This window comes from Filicampus tigris, chromosome 2, assembly GCF_054856515.1.
Source record: "Filicampus tigris isolate MCC_2025a chromosome 2, RoL_Ftig_1.0, whole genome shotgun sequence".
Classification (NCBI taxonomy): domain Eukaryota; kingdom Metazoa; phylum Chordata; class Actinopteri; order Syngnathiformes; family Syngnathidae; genus Filicampus; species Filicampus tigris.
This window is the reverse complement of record NC_141218.1, coordinates 207,963-225,000: the sequence shown is the minus strand read 5'-3', so window position 1 is coordinate 225,000 and position 17,038 is coordinate 207,963. Positions and strand designations below refer to the sequence as shown.

At 48.2% G+C, this 17,038-nt stretch overlaps 2 protein-coding genes across 9 annotated transcripts in view; both read right to left on the bottom strand.

Annotated features, from left to right (window-relative positions):
- spag17 (sperm associated antigen 17) overlaps positions 1 to 13,141 on the bottom strand; it is a 25,024-nt gene extending 11,883 nt beyond the window's left edge. For 7 of the 8 annotated variants that reach the window (XR_015089816.1, XM_086053267.1, XM_086053258.1 and 4 more), the window contains exons 1-24: positions 12,614 to 13,141; positions 11,898 to 12,038; positions 11,761 to 11,820; positions 11,493 to 11,621; positions 11,261 to 11,396; positions 10,339 to 10,518; positions 9,996 to 10,180; positions 9,782 to 9,934; positions 8,896 to 8,950; positions 8,686 to 8,804; positions 8,405 to 8,599; positions 7,862 to 7,966; positions 6,815 to 6,965; positions 6,164 to 6,370; positions 6,051 to 6,088; positions 5,225 to 5,338; positions 4,996 to 5,150; positions 4,816 to 4,916; positions 4,652 to 4,725; positions 4,310 to 4,573; positions 4,118 to 4,232; positions 3,475 to 3,570; positions 3,300 to 3,407; positions 2,511 to 2,605 (exon numbers count right to left, since the gene is read on the bottom strand). Coding sequence is in view for 7 of the 8 variants with exons in the window: in XM_086053267.1 (XP_085909393.1) it covers positions 2,511 to 2,605; positions 3,300 to 3,407; positions 3,475 to 3,570; positions 4,118 to 4,232; positions 4,310 to 4,573; positions 4,652 to 4,725; positions 4,816 to 4,916; positions 4,996 to 5,150; positions 5,225 to 5,338; positions 6,051 to 6,088; positions 6,164 to 6,370; positions 6,815 to 6,965; positions 7,862 to 7,966; positions 8,405 to 8,599; positions 8,686 to 8,804; positions 8,896 to 8,950; positions 9,782 to 9,934; positions 9,996 to 10,180; positions 10,339 to 10,518; positions 11,261 to 11,396; positions 11,493 to 11,621; positions 11,761 to 11,820; positions 11,898 to 12,038; positions 12,614 to 12,724 (3,087 nt within the window). In the remaining variant the exon portion in view is untranslated. The remainder of the gene's footprint in view (positions 1 to 2,510; positions 2,606 to 3,299; positions 3,408 to 3,474; positions 3,571 to 4,117; positions 4,233 to 4,309; positions 4,574 to 4,651; positions 4,726 to 4,815; positions 4,917 to 4,995; positions 5,151 to 5,224; positions 5,339 to 6,050; positions 6,089 to 6,163; positions 6,371 to 6,814; positions 6,966 to 7,861; positions 7,967 to 8,404; positions 8,600 to 8,685; positions 8,805 to 8,895; positions 8,951 to 9,781; positions 9,935 to 9,995; positions 10,181 to 10,338; positions 10,519 to 11,260; positions 11,397 to 11,492; positions 11,622 to 11,760; positions 11,821 to 11,897; positions 12,039 to 12,613) is intronic. The other variant, XM_086053279.1, reaches the window with a different exon arrangement.
- Positions 13,142 to 13,298: 157 nt separating this feature from the next.
- LOC147150673 (DNA damage-inducible transcript 4-like protein) lies at positions 13,299 to 16,925 on the bottom strand. Its single transcript, XM_086053389.1, has 3 exons — positions 15,670 to 16,925; positions 15,442 to 15,553; positions 13,299 to 14,519 (listed from the first exon to the last, which is right to left on the bottom strand). The coding sequence occupies exons 2-3, from the start codon at positions 15,530 to 15,532 to the stop codon at positions 14,020 to 14,022; spliced, it is 591 nt and encodes a 196-aa protein (XP_085909515.1). The 5' UTR covers positions 15,533 to 15,553; positions 15,670 to 16,925; the 3' UTR covers positions 13,299 to 14,019.
- Between the last annotated feature and the right edge of the window lie 113 nt (positions 16,926 to 17,038).

The following is a 17,038-nucleotide window of genomic DNA, read 5'->3' as shown; positions in this document are numbered from 1 at the left end:
ACGTCGTTCGGAAATCGAGGCGCCGGAGTCCGGAGGAAGGCTGGTGAGAAGGAACTGCCAAAATAAAATGCCTGAAGTCCAGTGTGGAGTAGCCACAGTCAGTGATGCTCTGGGGTGCCACGTCAGCTGCCGGTGTCGCTCCGCTGCGTTTTGTCAATGCAGCTAGCTATCGGGAGATTCTGGAGCACTTCGTGCTTCCATCTGCTGAAAAGCTTTGTGGAGATCAAGTTGTCATTCCTCCAGCACGACCTGGCACCCGCTCACGCTGCCAAAACCACCACTTCCAAACGGTTCACTGACCGTGGCGTTACTGTGCTCAACTGGCCTGCCAGCTCCCCTGACTTGAATCCCATCGGCAATCTGGGGGATATTGTGACGCCCAACTTGACAGACACCGGACCCGACGCTGCGGACGGGCTTAAGGCCTCCATCGAAGCGTCCTGGGCCTCGGCAGTGCCAGCGGCTGACTGCCTCCGCGCCGCGCCGCATAGCCGCAGTCATTTCCGCAAAAGGATTCCCGACCAAGTATCGAGTGCATAACTGAACATAATTATTCGAAGGTTGACCTTTTTTTCTTTCTGTATATCAAGAACACTTTTTTTATTGGTCGGACGACGTGCTCATTTTTTGAGATTTTGGGGGGTGTTTTTCTTGACCTTTTTGCCAAAATCATCCATTTTAAAAGAATAAAAGGCTTGAACTACTTCAGTTGGTGTGCAATGAATCTAAAATATATGAAAAGTTTCATTTTTATTATTACATGAGGGAAAATAATGAGCTTTATCGCAATACGCTAATTTTTTGAGAAGGACCCGTATATGTGTATTTATGAATAACCCACTTTGGTATTGACATAACATGATTTCGAATCATTTATAGAGAACAAGGGGTAGGACTCGTTAAGTTTTTGACTTCTTCCTACTCCCCTTAAACATATCAACTTTACTGAATTAAACGGATGGTTGGGCCGGGATGGCCGTGTTTTCACTAACAACTTCGTTTTATGTATTTTTTGATCAGGAAAATGAAACGAGTTGTCATTTTCTATTTTATCCATGCATTTGGGGGAAATGAGGAAATAACCCCATGTGACCCCATGAATAACGCCTCTTGTTAATGAGGCAAATGGCCGCGCCCCCTACGCTTCTATCCTTGTTCGCTCGGAGTCACCGGAGGGACCGATTCCAAACCCTCCATTGGAAATCAATGTACTTTCGTTGCTTATAACGTCCGAAAACGGCGATCGATTGGCACCAAAATCTATGTGGACATCCCTACTAATGCCCACTTCAACATATCAAAAGGATTAACCTCTCCGTGGTTGATTTATATGAGAATGAGGAAATGTGGAAGTCAGCAGAGCTACATAGGCTGGAACCAGCGCAAAAAAAACACACACTGCTTCTTTGCTGACCACGGTTAGGACGGGCGAGCCATTTAACACCAGTCAGGATATTTACAGAGACTGAAGTGGCAATGAATCGACGTGCACATTTATTTGGATGAGGAATGGCTCCAGTTTTTCGACCTACAACACGCCGTCCATTTTGGAACGTAAAAGCAGAAACGCTACACTTTCATTTTAGTACTGATGTCATTTTTACATGCAAACCTATTATATAAGTGCCAATATTAAGCTCACCCTGGTGTCGCTTAAAGATAGGTATTGATCTTCTACTTTGATTTTTTTTCTCTTCATGTCTTTCATGTTGTGTTTAGCGTATTATCCGGACTATAAGTCGCGTTTTTTTTTAATTTTTTTTTTTTTAAATAGTTTGGCCGGGGAGGGGGGGACTTACACTCCGTAGCGACTTCTGTGTGAAATTATTAACACACTATACTGTATCGTATCACTTTTCTTTTCAAGGTCAGCAAACAATACACCAAACAACCACAGGAGGGCGTTCCGAGGCTGCATAATAAACCTGCATTACATATTGACTTTACAACGGGCAGAATAACCTGTAGTGTATATCATTCTCATGTTATTGTAACCCAGATAAAGAAACATAAAGATAAATCCTAAAAGCTATTAAAATGCATGAATAATTTAAACGGTTGAAATCTAATATTGTGTTAAGTAATTAAGATAGTGTGATAAAAAAGACAATTTGACTGTCTATCAATCCATCTGTACAAAATAGTGTAGTGTTCCTTTAAAAGGCGCCATGCCTGGCAGTGGTATTGCATCATCAGCCATACATATACACACACATATATATACATATACACACACATATATATACATATACACACACATATATATACATATACACATACATATATACATATACACATACATATATACATATACACACACATATATATACATATACACACACATATATATACATATACACATACATACATACATACATACATACATACATACATACATACATACATACATACATACATACATACATACATACATACATACATACATACATACATACATACATACATATATATATATATGTGTGTATATACAGACACACACACACACGCACCCGCACCTCTGCAGGGCTGCTGTCACTCTTTGGTGCGTCTGTCAGCTCGGCTCCTGTCGACTCTTTTTCTGTTTCCTTGAGACTCTCTGCTGGGGCTGCAAAGGAGTGGAAACGTTCCAATATTTTGGAATTCAATGGGAATGTGTGCAAATTGAGGGTAATTTAGTGGTATATGATATTCAAACATAAGTACACGTACAGAAACGCACTATACAGCGATGCCTTGAGAATCGAGTAGTGACTCAAAGCCCTCGTATCTTAAATCATCTTTTCCTATTGAAATGGGTAGAAATTCATTTTTGTACTGTGTTTTTTTAATACTCTGTACTGTATTTTTAATCCTTTATACTCTGTAATATTGTACTTGAAACATACAGTTATGACAAATTAAATCGAATGAATTAAACCGTTTTTGCCACATTTTTGAATTCAATTCAATGGACATTGTGCGGCTGCTTCTTGGCCACCTGGGGGCAGTATAATACAGTCACACACGTAGAACTGACGCAGCTAGTCGTCCGTCTTTTTTTTTTTTTTTTTTTGCAAAGGATAAACAATATATGCCCGTTAGTATTATTATCTAATAAGCTCCTCTATTAGTTGTCAAGACTTGGCATCAGAGCAATGCCTAATGTACCGCTAATAAAAGTAGTGGAGTATTTTTTTGAAGCCAGAGCATTACTGAGAATGCTTGACATGATATTTAGCGCAGCTGCGCAATAGTATTGGACTTTCTGCTTTTTGGGCCATAAAAAACAATAGCCAAGCACATGCTGGGAGGTCTCACACCTTTGCATTTCTCCGGTGGTCTTTCGAAACTGTAAGACAGCCGGACGCCGTTATCCAGCAGGGCCGAGAAGGAACGCCTGGTCGCTGCGCTCGTCTTGACAGGATGCTCTTGTTGGAGCGGACTCGTCAGTACGACAGCGGGAACACATCGGCAAAGCTCTCGTGGATCTTTTACCTTTGACGTCATTTCTGGCCGCATGGACAATGTGGTTGATGTGCGTGTAGAAGTGATGACCGTCTTCCCTCACGGCCACTTTCAGCATGCTGGGACCTACGGTGACATGTGTTTTGCGCAAGTGCAGTGGTGCCTTGAAATACATCAATCAAATGCTGCTCCTTCAGCTGGGGGCAGTATAAGACACACGGACGGACGGACGGACGGACGGACGGCTATACCGTTCACTGAAGCGTTACTATGAATCCCACTCAAGTTTTAGGCAGGCCTTGCCTTTTTGCAGCAGCTCCTCACATTTCAGTGGGGTTGCCCTGCCTGGGATTCTTAATAACATCACAACTCCTCTCAAGAGGTCTTCAGTACGGCACTGATATCAGCCGTGCAACACAGATGCTAAAGGAAATATGACTCGGTACTGTCTACATGTTGTTGCTGAACCATTTTGTGTTCAATCCGTTGCTTGAAGGGATAAGGCACCACAACGTAGTAGATGCTACTAAGCGTTAGCATGAAGCTCGCGGGGCCTCTCTTTGAGCAGCTGTTTTTAAATACACGAGTTCCAATTCTCTCGGAGTCAAAGCAAAGAAGCGAGTCACTCATACATCAAGGCGTCAAAGAAAGCTACGACATGCGCAAACGCTACCTTCAACGTAGCTGATGGTCTCCACGGTAACGTGTCCACCGGGCGCAGGGAAGAGGTACTGGAGACACCCTGACAGATGGACCAACATCCCATCCATGTGGAAGCCTGCGAATCCCTAAAAGTGCGGCCCAAACATTTTGCGAGCCGCGCATTTGCCCTGGGTGACTTTGCGCGGCCCGTGCGTGGTCTTACGCTGCTGGCCTCCTCCTTGTCGTCCGCTTTGCTGGAGAGCGTCTGGTCGGAGACGGCGACCGTGGAGCTGTTGGTGGTAGCTTTGCTCTTGCCCGCGTTGGCCGATTTGTCTCCCGTCTTGGCCTCCGCCGACTTGCCGTCGTCCGTGGGCTGCTGCTTCTTCTTGCCCGCCGCCGCCGCCGCCGCCGCCCCACCCCCCTTGGCCGGCTTCTTGCCTTTCTTGGTGTCGTCTTCCTTCAGCTTTTCCTCCTCCAGCTTGGATCCCTTTCAATTGGATTGACGACTCAATATATTTGACGCGTGCGCTCGTAGGCTTTTAGTGAGTGAGTACAAACTACAAACCTTGAGTGAGTTTTTGGTGATGAACGGCACCCGAGCCTCCTCATCTTCCTCTGTCCAATCCGTCATGTTTTTATCTAGTGCGACAGAACAACTGAAAGCTCAATTCACCTCATCAAATAAAAAACCCGGTCATCTCGTGCAATGCTAAGCTGTACTGTCTGAACCTTGCGCAGGACTTCTCTGGCTGGTTTCCAGCAACTGTTTCTTCAGCTCCTCTTTCTCGATCCAGTCTGCGATGGTGTCTGCTACGTGCTCCAAGTATGTCCTCAAAAAAACAAACCAAAAAAAAAAACCAGTCTCATGGTCTTCATGTCGCAAGCAAATCCAGCAACCTGCGACCGCACCTGAACTTGACATCGGTGTGAATGGCTACGTCCCAGAATTCCTTGCACAGGCGATCGGGGCTCATGGGATTGTGGCAGAAAATGTATAAGACATTGTTATGACTTCCTCTCAGGGTGTCCAGACAGCGATATTCCTGGGCAGCGCACTGGAGGGCCTATGGCAGAAACAAACAGTCGCATGTTAGCGACAAGGCGCCAGATCAGGATCTCCTGGAAGACCAGAGGCCACCTGAGGCAAGAGAGCCGCCTCGTAGTGTTCAACATAGTGCCAGTCCTTGAGGGACCTCAGTCGGCAACTCTGAATGTCGGACAGGTCCAGCCGGACGGCTTGGCGCTCACCGATCTGGTTGGGGGAGGGAGAAAGAAAAAAAAACAACATTCTTAAGTGACACCGAGACAACCAAAGAAATTTAACAGACGGGAAATAATGACGCTATTTCCCGGACTATAAGCCGCACCTTGACCTAAGTCACACTCACTCTGTTTTTAAAAATATAATGGAAAAAAAACACACACAAGCCGCATCTTTCGATGTTGAAAAATGAGGTATTTACTGCATTTTACAGAACGATTTTGAACTGGAAATGTACACGTACCTGAACAGATTCTTTCCCAACAGTGCCTTTTAGCACAGCGGCAACTTTGCCGATTAAAACGAAACGGAATCAAGAGAACATAAACAGCGCTTATCGTCATTTCACTGCCCGCTGCTGCTGCTCAGTTTTGTCAGTTCATGGCCAGCGTTTATTAGTCTACTACATACTACATGCCGCCTCATGCAATAAGCTAGTGCATAGCGCCCTCGCCTGTTGAACTCCTCCACCTGCAGTCACATCCTGTTAATGGCAAATCTATTGAATTGAATTGTATCGTCATTCCGGTTAGAGCGCCCCTAGCGGCGGGAGAAAAATCCACAGAATAGCCGCATAAGCTAGCATGGTTCAAAACCGAGGAAAAAAGTAGCGGTTTATAGTCCGGAAAGTACGGTAGGCTAAGCAGTTCAAGGATTGGGTCTCATTCGATTGTTTCAAATGTGGTCATTAGAATACAAACACCTCTGTAGGATCAGCGTCTTCTTGTAGAAACTTTGGACCTGCAACAGAGAGAAGCCAACATGACAAAGTGAACACAAAGGGAAGAAAGTTCACCGACTAAAGCGGCTACGCACATTTCTTGCGCAGAATGCGAAGTTTCTGCTTGGCGAAGGACAACGGGTTGTCCCAGGGGTTGACGGGGTGTTTTTTGCCGTGGTGCAGCATTCCCAAAGGTCTGCAGTCTTTTCCCAGAACGCCGTCTTTGTCCAATCCGGTCAGCAGCATGCTCTCAAACACGCTCTGGTGAAAGAAGCGCTCCACCTGCGGCCACGACACCTCGTCTGTTGCGCACGGTTAGGTTAAAAAAAAAAAAAAAAAAAAAAAACAACATTACAATGATGCGAATAAACAAGCAATATTTCCAGAGGTGGGCGGGCGTCGGTCTATGCTTTCGCGCGTCTATGAGTTCCTGCCTATATTGTCGACCCGCCCGGTCAAAGGAAAAGTCAATAAATGCAAGAGTGTTGTATAGCTTTCATAGACGCAACGGCATTTGTTTGCCCCATTTTCTTTTTATTTCACCTATGACCACGCTGCGTGCGAGTGTGGTTTTCATTTGATATTTTTCCTTGATATGGCGGCGTGCCCGCTTGCGCGTGTGAGGTGAAAACGATGCTCCCGGCGCCGATTGGCAGTCGCCAACCGGGGACGGAAATAGCGGCCAGAAGTTGGGAGACGGATAGACGACGGACGCCCGGCTCTGAATATCGCTTTCTCCATCAGACCGTCGGCGCATTGGTGCTGGAGCTGCTGTTTGATGGCCCTCCAGCAGGAGGTGTTGGAGCGCAGCTGAGCCACCGAGTTGATGAGCCTCCACGTCGGCGACCGCTTCATCATGGACGCCTCCTCCCGGGCGGGATCCAGACCTTGAGTCACCTGTCAGGGTGCCGCAGCCAGAGTAATTCAATTCAGTACATTGTTGTACTTCAATCGGGATCAAAGGCAGATTTGCAATTGAGTATTCCACAAGACGGCTCAAAGCATTTGGAGGGTCAAGCGTCAACACCGTCGATCGACGGCGAAAGCAATGAATGAAAACACAAATGACCAAATACAGCGGACAGCGGGAAACAGCAGACGAGTGTCAGTCTCGCGTCGGGTCAAAAGCCAAAGACTAAAAATGCGTCTTCAAACGACTTTTCAAAAATCAACAGCGAGGGGGCTTGCCAAACATCTCACGGGAGGCCGTTCCGGAGGGAAGGACCGACAACAGAAAAGGCCGCGGCCCCGCTGAGGCCCCGCTGAGGCCCCGCTGAGGCCCCGCTGAGGCCCCGCTGAGGCCCCGCTGAGGCCCCGCTGACTCCTCGGCACCTCCAGTAGCGCCTGGCCCGCAGACCCGAGGCACCGACCGGGCAGGCGCGGAGGGGCTACGCCGGGGTGAGGCCGTTCCAAACATTTGCAGACAAATAGAAGCATCTTGAAATGAACTCGAAAATGCATCGGGGCCACGATCGGTGCGACGCGCTCCCGCTTCCGAGCTCCGGTTAGGAGACGGGCAGCAGTCCCGAGGGAGGACTGGCTGACTCAGATCACAAATCATGAACTCATGTCACACGGACGACAGTATTCGCTTGTTAAATTAATCGAGAAAAACAAATTGTCTCAATGTTATGAGCTAGCCTAAATTATGCGCGAGCTCAATATACACAATGGCAAATCGATATGCGTGTAGCACTTTATACTGTTGGTAGTAAGTCATAAAACGCACCTTTTGGCGAGTAAAGGTGGACAAGTCAACAACAAAAAAAAGGAAATATGTACATTTGACTTACAGGTATGCCAATTAAGCGCAGCGCCCTTTCGTCATGGTGTCTGATGATGACAGGCTGCTCAGACCTTCTTGGTGACTTCTCCACCCCAAACTGCTCCTTAAGCACCTAAGACAGAACGCAAGTGACAAGATCGAGAAGATACACTCGGCGCGAGACTATTTACAGTATGTGATAGGGATGTCACAATATTCAAATGGCACGATACGATAATTAGCACGATATTGTGGGAAGGTTGGCGGTATAGAAAAAGCTCACGATACTGGCCCATATATATATAGATATAGATATATATATCACAATATTCAGTTTTTGTACATATTGGAGATTTGCGTGGCTCTTAAACATGCAGTCGGTGGCATCCAATTAAAAGGCACGAATAAATCAACCACCAGACGGTGCTGGAACTGCACAAAAGGAAAACAACTAGCGCTTTGAAACAGATTAGCTGCTATTACTATTGTGAACCGACGACGACGACGTATCGTGGCAATTTTAATCTCCCGATATTGCGACATCCCGGGTATGCGACGGCCCTTCGAGCACCTCCTTGTCTTCTTCTCTCTGTACTGTGGTCAACAAACTATGCATCAAGTCTCTCCTCTCGTCTTCCGCTTCCACCCGAGGCAGGACGTTTTTCAGCATTTGTCCGAGCACGTGATGATCCAGACCGGGAGCGGTCTGAGGGTCGGCGTCGTCGGCCGCTTGCGATGCGAGGGGCTGCTCGCTTGACAACACAACCTGGACACGGCACGGACGCGGCGGCTTAAGGTCTGAAAACCTCCCCTTCGGACAACGCCGGCGATTGTGCGTGAGCACGCGCAAACCTGCTCCAGCATGCAGTGCAAGATGAGCGGCACGGAGCAAGCCTCGGCCGGGACGTGCTCCATGAGGCCGCTGTAGTGATTCATGTCCACGTCGGTGGTCAGAGATGACGGCGGCTTTTCTGTTTCGCAAAGAAAAAAAACACAACCGCTCGGTCGGCTTGTGATGAAAGCGAGGATGATGATGACGATGAAGAAAAAGAAAGCGCTTACTTGGGGCTGGCGGGCGCCCGGACTTCTTTGAGCGTGGGGACACAGTAGCTCCAGTCTGGCAGGAAACACAAGAGAGTCATTCAAGGAAATGCGTGCGTGTACGTCGGAGTTCAGAAACCAACCAATCTGGGGACGGAAGCGAGATGGCGAGCTAGCCAGGTGGTGAGAATGGAAATGTGATTGGTTTCAGCAAAACAATCCCTTTTGAGGGATAGACCGATTATCGGCCGGGCCGATTACCGGCGCCGATATTCGCCCTTTTCAGGAATATCGGCATCGGCCTTTTCAAAAAACCTGATAAATCAATTTCAACTGTGTTGGAATCAAAACAAAGACGTGAGGGTTTAATAACATTTGTCATTTTGAAATGTTGGACAACTTGATTTACTGCAGAGAGCGACCTGGAGCTAGCTCCTCGACGCTTTTGATGGAATTTGACAACAAAGACGTATACTGCATTGTCAAAAAACGTTTGTAATAATAATCAACATTACGCAAATCAGAAAAATGGTTCAATACGACGGTGCCAATATTTTCCTTTTGACTGAAAATGAATATCGGCTCCAAATACCGGTTATCGGCCCCCTTCGACGACTAATAATCGGTAGCGTGTCGGCCCTGAAACCAAAACCTATCGGTCTGTCTCTAAGTTACGTGAGCCAGTACTGCTCGTTGCGAAGGCCTGGCGCGGATTAGATTGACCTGGCAACAAATGGAGGCTGAAATCCGATTGGACCCCCAAAAATCCAACATCCACAAATAGCTGTGAAAGCGGTGTCGCTAGGAGAAACTGTTGGGAATCCATGAATGGAATTTCTTGAAAGAAATATTGGAGGAGCTTGCGCCAGGCTGCGCCAGGCTGCGCCAGGCTACCCGAGGCGCGTACCTCTGCAGGTGGCGGAGCATCCTGCCCCGAGACCACAGAGGGCACACGTATGAAGCTGGCCGTGTCCAAGTAGTGGCGGTGCTGCCGGCGCCAGTCCAGACAGTCGTAGATGAGATTGGCCACGCCGTCGAACATTCGGGTCGCCGCCGCCATCTGCGGGCAGACGGCGCGCGTGAGCTCCGAGGCCGGACGCGGCGAGTGGGCGGTGACGCACCGCGGCCTCGGGATCCTGCGGGTCGAAGGGCGTCAAGGAGTCCGGGGCGGCGTACTCCAGCTGAGCCACGTTGTGCAGTCTGGAGTTGGCCCCTCCGTTGCCTAAAACTTGTCTCAGGGCTGCCCAGAAGTGGTCCAGTACCTTGGCCTGCGCGTCCCTCGCCTCTTTGGCGGCGATTTCGTCCGCTGATGGGAGGACGGCAAACCAAAGTCAGCGGCGTTGCGCTTGCAATTTGGATTTTCAGCGACGGCCATTTGTTCTCGTCACCATCAATGATAGCGGAGCAAAGGCCGCATTACTTGCGCGTGAAAAAAAAATGGCAAGCGCGCGTTCCGCCGCTCACCGTTGGCCTCGGCGCTTTTCTCATCCTGCTCCTGCCGCCGGTCGCGGGGCGCACGCGCCGCGCTCAGTCTGATGACGTTGGCGACGTGCACGCCGGCGCCGTCCAGCGTGCCCACCAGCTGGGGCTGGTGGAAGCCCAGCAGCAGGACGTAGTGCTGAGGCCCGTCGCTCGGCTCGTCGTCTGGACGGCGACACGGGCAAAAACGCGCACGTGTCCAGCACCGACACTTATCCATCGCCCGTTTTACAAGGTGAACAAAATAGCAAAGTCTCGCGCAGCGGCTTGACATTCAGGATTGGTTTCGGGAACCTTTCCTACCTTTTTCACCAAAGTAAGAAATGCTGCGCTCTTGGTGCCAAGAAACGACGCTGGCGCAAGAGAAAGGATTTCGTTTTAGACATCAAACTGCAGTTCAGGAGGGCCACTTTCCTGCGGCTTTTCCATCTCTCCCTGCTGCGACACACCTGATGTGATGGAAGACACGCAGGAAAGCGGCCCGCCACAACTGCGGTTTGACACCCGCGATTCAGACAAAAGCAGTCTTTTGCCACCATCGTCAGGAGTCTCGCGCCCACGTAACTGCAGTATGTCGACGTGAGTCACGGAGTTTGATTTAGACTAAAGTGGTACTTTGCCGCGATCTTTTGGCATCTGGGTGCCGAGGAATTCTGTCGAAATGGGTGGAGAAGTTTCATTGAGACAAAAAGTAGAGCTTTTCCGCCTTCTTTTGGCATCTTGGTGCCAAGTGACTATGCTGATAGGAGTTGTGGAGTCTCATTTAGACAAAACTCGTGTTTTGCCGCCATTCCGTGGCATCTCCAGGCAATGACAAAGCTTTTGACTGGTCCCTATTTCCAGCAAATAGCGAGGGTTCAACGTAACCTATCATAATGACGGTCATAATAATGCTCAGAATGCTTACTGATGTACTTGGGCGGCTCGATGTCACCCCTGCGTTTAAGTTTTGTTTTGGGTTTGGGAGGCGGCTCGTCTTTCGACTTCTTGTCTTTGCCTTTCGGTCCTGCTTTTTCTTTGGCGACCGGAGCAGCGGCTGCAGCCTTGGGCGGGAAAAAGAAGCCCCAAAACAAACAGCCATAGTGAACAATCAACTAGAAGATCCAACCGAAAGAGCGAATGCTTTTGACGTCTCTCACGTGCTCCGCTTTTCGCCTCTGCTGGTCACTCTCTTTAATCTGCAGCAACATAAACTTGACTATTTGCGCCATGAGCTCAGCAGGGATCTCCTCTCGGGCCTCCAGCAGCTCCCTGGCGGGCTCCGTCACCTGCGGAAAGTCGGGCGGCAAACATTTGTCATCACCTGCGGAAAGTCGGGCTCGGGCTCGGGCTCGGGCTCGGGCTCCTCGGGCTCCTCGGGCTCCTCGGGCTCCTCGGGCCACTTGAGGAAGCCTCTTGCTCACAAACCTCGTAGTACTGCGGAAAGGCGTCGCGTTTTTTGGCTTTGGGATTCCCATATTCGCGGATCTGTGGAAACACGCTTGGACAAATGTGACTTGACAGCACGGCTGCAATATGAAGCGCGTGCAAGTAGCTCTGCTAACCTTGGCCTCGGTGTCCTCCCAAGCGAGCGAGCTGAAAAGCTTGCGTTGCGGTTGCTGCACGGCCCGAGCCAGCGTCCGGATCAGCTCCTCGTCGTGCGGACCTCGACCCACCAGCACGCACACGCACGCTTGCCAGTTGTCCTGCGGCGATAGCGAACACACGAAGCGGTTACGCGTTTAAAGTTGTTGCATACATCACGACGTACGCAAGGAGCGGGGGCCGACGGGCCGACGGGCCGACGGGCCGACGCGCCGGGGCGGTGGCGACACGCTGCAAAACCTTTTAACAATGCGACACGATGATCTTCTGTCGTCCCATGTAAGCTTCAATGGAGAATTTGCGCCCCATTGTGGAGTAGATGGCCAATTTCCCACTTTTCTAATTTGCTCGTTAATCGCGGAAGGCCCGGAGGCGACAATGACACTTTCCTTTTCCTTTGTGAAACAATTTCACGTTTTTCTCTTTTTTACTGAACCCAAATGTAAAGAAAAGGGAAGTAAAAAAACTCACCGACTAATTAACATTGTCATAAAAGTCAGCAATTTATATTTCAAAGCGTTTCCAACTTCAATGATTGTTTTAGACAAAACAAATATATATATACAGGCTGTGTTTCAACAGCGAGTTTATTGCGATGCATCAGACTGGAAAACGAAACAAAACGTTTGAACAGATCCTCCACGCAACATTTAGCACTTGACGCGCTCATGCCAACCTCGTCAAACTGCGCATTGGCGAGTCCACTTTCCCAAGTCTGGACCTCCGGGCCCTGTGCGGCGGCGGTCTTCTTCGCTGCTCCGCCTTTTTTGGCAGCCTTGGGGGCCATTTCGCCTCGGACAATTGACAGGAATTTAATTCGGACCCACAACAGCAGCACAAGTTCCGTGCTCGACCGTGTGGAGTCTGCCCGCGTCCGTGTTGCCCATAACAACCACACAGGAAGTCGTCCCGGGAAACACGCGAAAAACTTCCGGCACCTTTCAAAGTACTAACACGTCCAAAAGAGCGGGACTGGTGGCTGAATTACATTCAACATCCTCTAGATGGCAGGCTAGCGTCATGGATCGAAACTGAGATCAAGCGCCGACTATCCCGACGTTTGCCTCCTAACAAAAGGACCTGGTTGGTGGTTTTATGGAAAGTAGATGGGCAGGAGGAAAGCAGCGAGCATCGAAGCAAGTAAACAAGGATGCAGGAAACTGACTACGTCACCCGTGTACTAGCGCAATGTGCCAGTGACCTACTTTTTCAAATGTCTCACATTCGTCGAAGCTGACTTTGTCTGCCTGCCTCGTAACATTCACATCAAGTGTTCCTTGATAACACGGCCACGAGCCCATTTACTGCATCTGGGATGCTATTGTACCCGTTTTATGCAAGTGTGCAAAAAAAAGGTGGAATAAGGTTGAAGAAATGTTTTACTCGTCTGCTCGACGGAAAAAAAGATCTCAATCAAATGCGAACATGGATTTGAAAGTGCCATCAAACATCAACAAAACGTGCTTGCCTGTGAAAAAAAAAATGACATAAAAACCAAAATGGGAGACTGCCACGAGGCCTGCTGTTCAAATTCATGTTGACGACTGTTGCCAAGCAGTCATCGCATCGACAAAGTTAAATTCATCTTTTAAAAAATGCCTGATAGGACATTATTGCTGGAGAGAAGTTTAAAATGCCAATCATGAGAACTGCAGAGAGGAATGTGAACAAACAAACAGGCCATAAAAAGTCTACACACCCCTGCTCAAACTTGAGGGTTTTGCGAGACGAAAAATGAAAACAAGTTGAACCATTTCACAACTTGTTCCACCCTTAATGTGACCTATAAAACTCAATCGGGGGGGAAAGAGCAGTTGCATAGGTATGCACACCCCCCAACTCGGGATGCATTCAGAATCAGGCACATTCAAATTGATTTACTTTCCATCTCCAAATGATTCTTCCCAATTGCGCTGTATGTCGCATTAAAGGTGGAAAAGGTTTTGACATCATTTAGCATGTTTTGATACTTGTAACACATATATCATATAAGACAAAAACCTTGCATTTGAACAGGGGTGTGTACACTCTTTCCAATTGTGGCAAAGCGCATGTATCCAGAGCAGCATAACATCCCATATTTCAGCACTCCTCGATCACGGTACCACCCGAGGAGGAGTACAGTTTTTTCTTGACGAGTCGGAAACCGCGACTAAGTTTCAGCGCGCGCCCAAAGGTGGGTGCGAAGCAGGTGCCCATGAAGAGCAAGTCGCGCAAGCTGGGCCAGGCGGCGGCGGCGGCGGCGTCCTGCTTGAACACCAGAGTCAGCTCAAAGGTGGGCACCACGCTGGCGTCGTAAACCAAGCGCTCCAGCCGCTTGCAGCCCTTGTCTACTTCCAGGAGCACGTCCAGGACGCAGCCGCGCAGGCCGCACGGCTCGCAGGACGCCAGGCGCAGCACCTGGCCCGCAATCCGCCGCGTGAGCTGCTCCGGGACCAGCACGGCGGCGCAGTGGAGCGTTGACCTTTTGGCTCGCGACAGGCAGCTCTCCAGCGTTTTGGCCAGCCGGAGGCAGCTTCCATCCTTGGTGGCTTCCGAATTCCTCGGGGCCTCGGCCCAGCAGGGATCCCACAAATCGGGTTCTAGAGAGTCAATGCAAATATTTTATCCGGGACTCTGTCGGGGGCCTGTGGAAAAGTGTGTCTTTTCTCTTTCACGTCTGATGCTGCATGATGGCATTTTGAGTAACAAACACGACAACAAAAGGGTGCTCAACAGTGAAAACAGCCACTCATTCAGTCCAACACACTCTAAAAACAGTTGGGTTAAAAATAACACCATTTGGTGTCAAAAATGGACTGATCCACTAATTGGGGTCCATTTGACCCACTTTCTTGCATGTGTTCGCACAAAACAGCCCATTTTTGGAGGTTGTTCCCATTTTTGGATTGTTTCTGCAATGAAAAACAAGAAAGTTGGGTCAAATTGACCCAAGTAATGGATCAGTCTATTTTTAACCCAAAATTAGTGTCATTTTTAACACAACTGTTTTTAGAGTGTAAACATTTTACACAAGTACAATAAAAGCCATCAAACCACCATTAAAAACATTGATAAAATACCTCAACAATTTCACAGTTGCCCATTTTTGTTTTCAATACAGGCTTTCAAAAAAAAACACTCATGTGAAAAACACTTACCGGTATGTCCTTTTTTCCCCCAATTTTCTTATTAATACGTGAAAGGTGTTTCCGCGTTACAGACATTGCATCGACGTGAAAATTAAACATTTTTCCCAAAAAGTGTTTTCACAGGACAGTGACAATAGATAGAATAGTAACTAACATATTCATTTACAATCAAGAAAAAAAATGACAATTTAGCATTTACATACAAACAAATAACACTACGGGGGTGAAAATGATATACATTCAATGTAAATCTATACAAAAACATTGATGAGATACAGGTTGAAGGAAGGAATTTATGGGAAACCGATGGCGTCATCAAGGTGCGCAGCCTAATTAGCACGAGTAAAGCCAGCAAAAGGGCAACGAAACTCACCTTTTTCCCAGGAAGCCTGGTCGCAACTCCACTCAGTCACGTCAGAGACGCACTCGTTTGATTTGGGCTTCAATGTGCTTGTGGCAACCATTTTGACGCCGTTTCTTCACCACTATTAGGGGAGGGAGAAAAAAAAAAAAATCAATCAATGGAGTAGAGCTCTAAATTAGCTAGGTGGCTAATTAAGCTCCTGAACTTGGAACACCGCACAGAAATGAAACAACTCACCTTACAGTTAGCACACGAATAAATTAAACTTGGATGGTTCCCTTTTCTCATAAATTAGGTGACAAACACACAAATATATGTCGATAAGACTTTACACTGCACCGAGCAGAGCGCCGTCACGGTGGCGGTGCCACCTGTTATAGCCTCCCCGTGGTCAGCTGACCCAGGGGCTTAACCAATCAGGTACCGCGGCCTTTCCCATTGGCTGCTCAATCAAGCTTGGCCTGAAATGATTGGCCAATCGTGTACGTTTTATTGTACAGCAAAAAGTAAAAGACCGAATAATAATGACTGAACACTGTACGCTGTATCTTATTCAGATCATTTCTATCTTCTAGTCTTATGCCTAACATTGTTCTGTCGCCTGCCCCAGTAAAAGTTGGTCACCGCACAGCCTGATCCTTCGGTAACTGGATCCCGGGCACCCTTGTAGGTCAGCTGGCCCCAGGTCAAGGAATCCGACAGACCACAGCGTGTTTCCTGCAGTCACATGCAGCTGCCTTCAACATATGGACTTACAGTAGTAGAAAAAAAAACCCCGAAAAAAAACCCTCCACTGTGCTTGTGCAAGCACGATGGCATTGACCTACATTTCACACCTTGTCATAAAATCCTTACGAGCATTTTAACTGTGCATTACGTGGGCCAACTAAATGAAAATGCAAACTTTGCCGTTGTACTTTGCAGCGAGATGAAAAAACCGCGTTGGAGATGCCTCCTCATTGGCGAATGCGTGGCCACAGTCATACGAGCTTGGCCGGAGTCGCGTTACAAAGGTTGCAGATGGTCTCACTGAACTGAGGAAGGAGGTCACGGGAGCAGATTGGCTTTAAGATGACTTTTTGTTTCTCTGAAGTGGGTCACGCTCGCTTGGTCTGCCGCTTCAGGTGAATTACGCAATGGAGATTTTTCACACGGGCCACCGAGATCTCACCGCCCCATGTCACCGGCCTCACAAAACGCCGCCTGCTAATAAACACCGGCTTATGAAGAGGAGGTCACGCTGCACTCGTGTCTTTGTTTTTTTGGGCACTCCGTCCTCACTGAGTGGTCTAGCAATTCAAAATACAGCACCGTTCGTTTCAAATATATGCCACAGAAAGCGGCTGACAGTTAGACTGGATTCATTTGACCCTTAAATCTACAAATGACATCGCTTCAAAATATTTGCCTGATGCGTTTTCTTGACAAGGTTTCAATTCAGTTCCAAAATAACCGCACTGTCATTTAGAAACACAAACAAAAAAAAGTTACGAGGATCCACTGTCGGCTATGAGCATGCATGAGTAAATACGACGAGACGAGACGAGACGAGAAGGATCTGATCCTAATTGGGCTTACCTTTGTTGACGTGCCACTGAATTAAGTT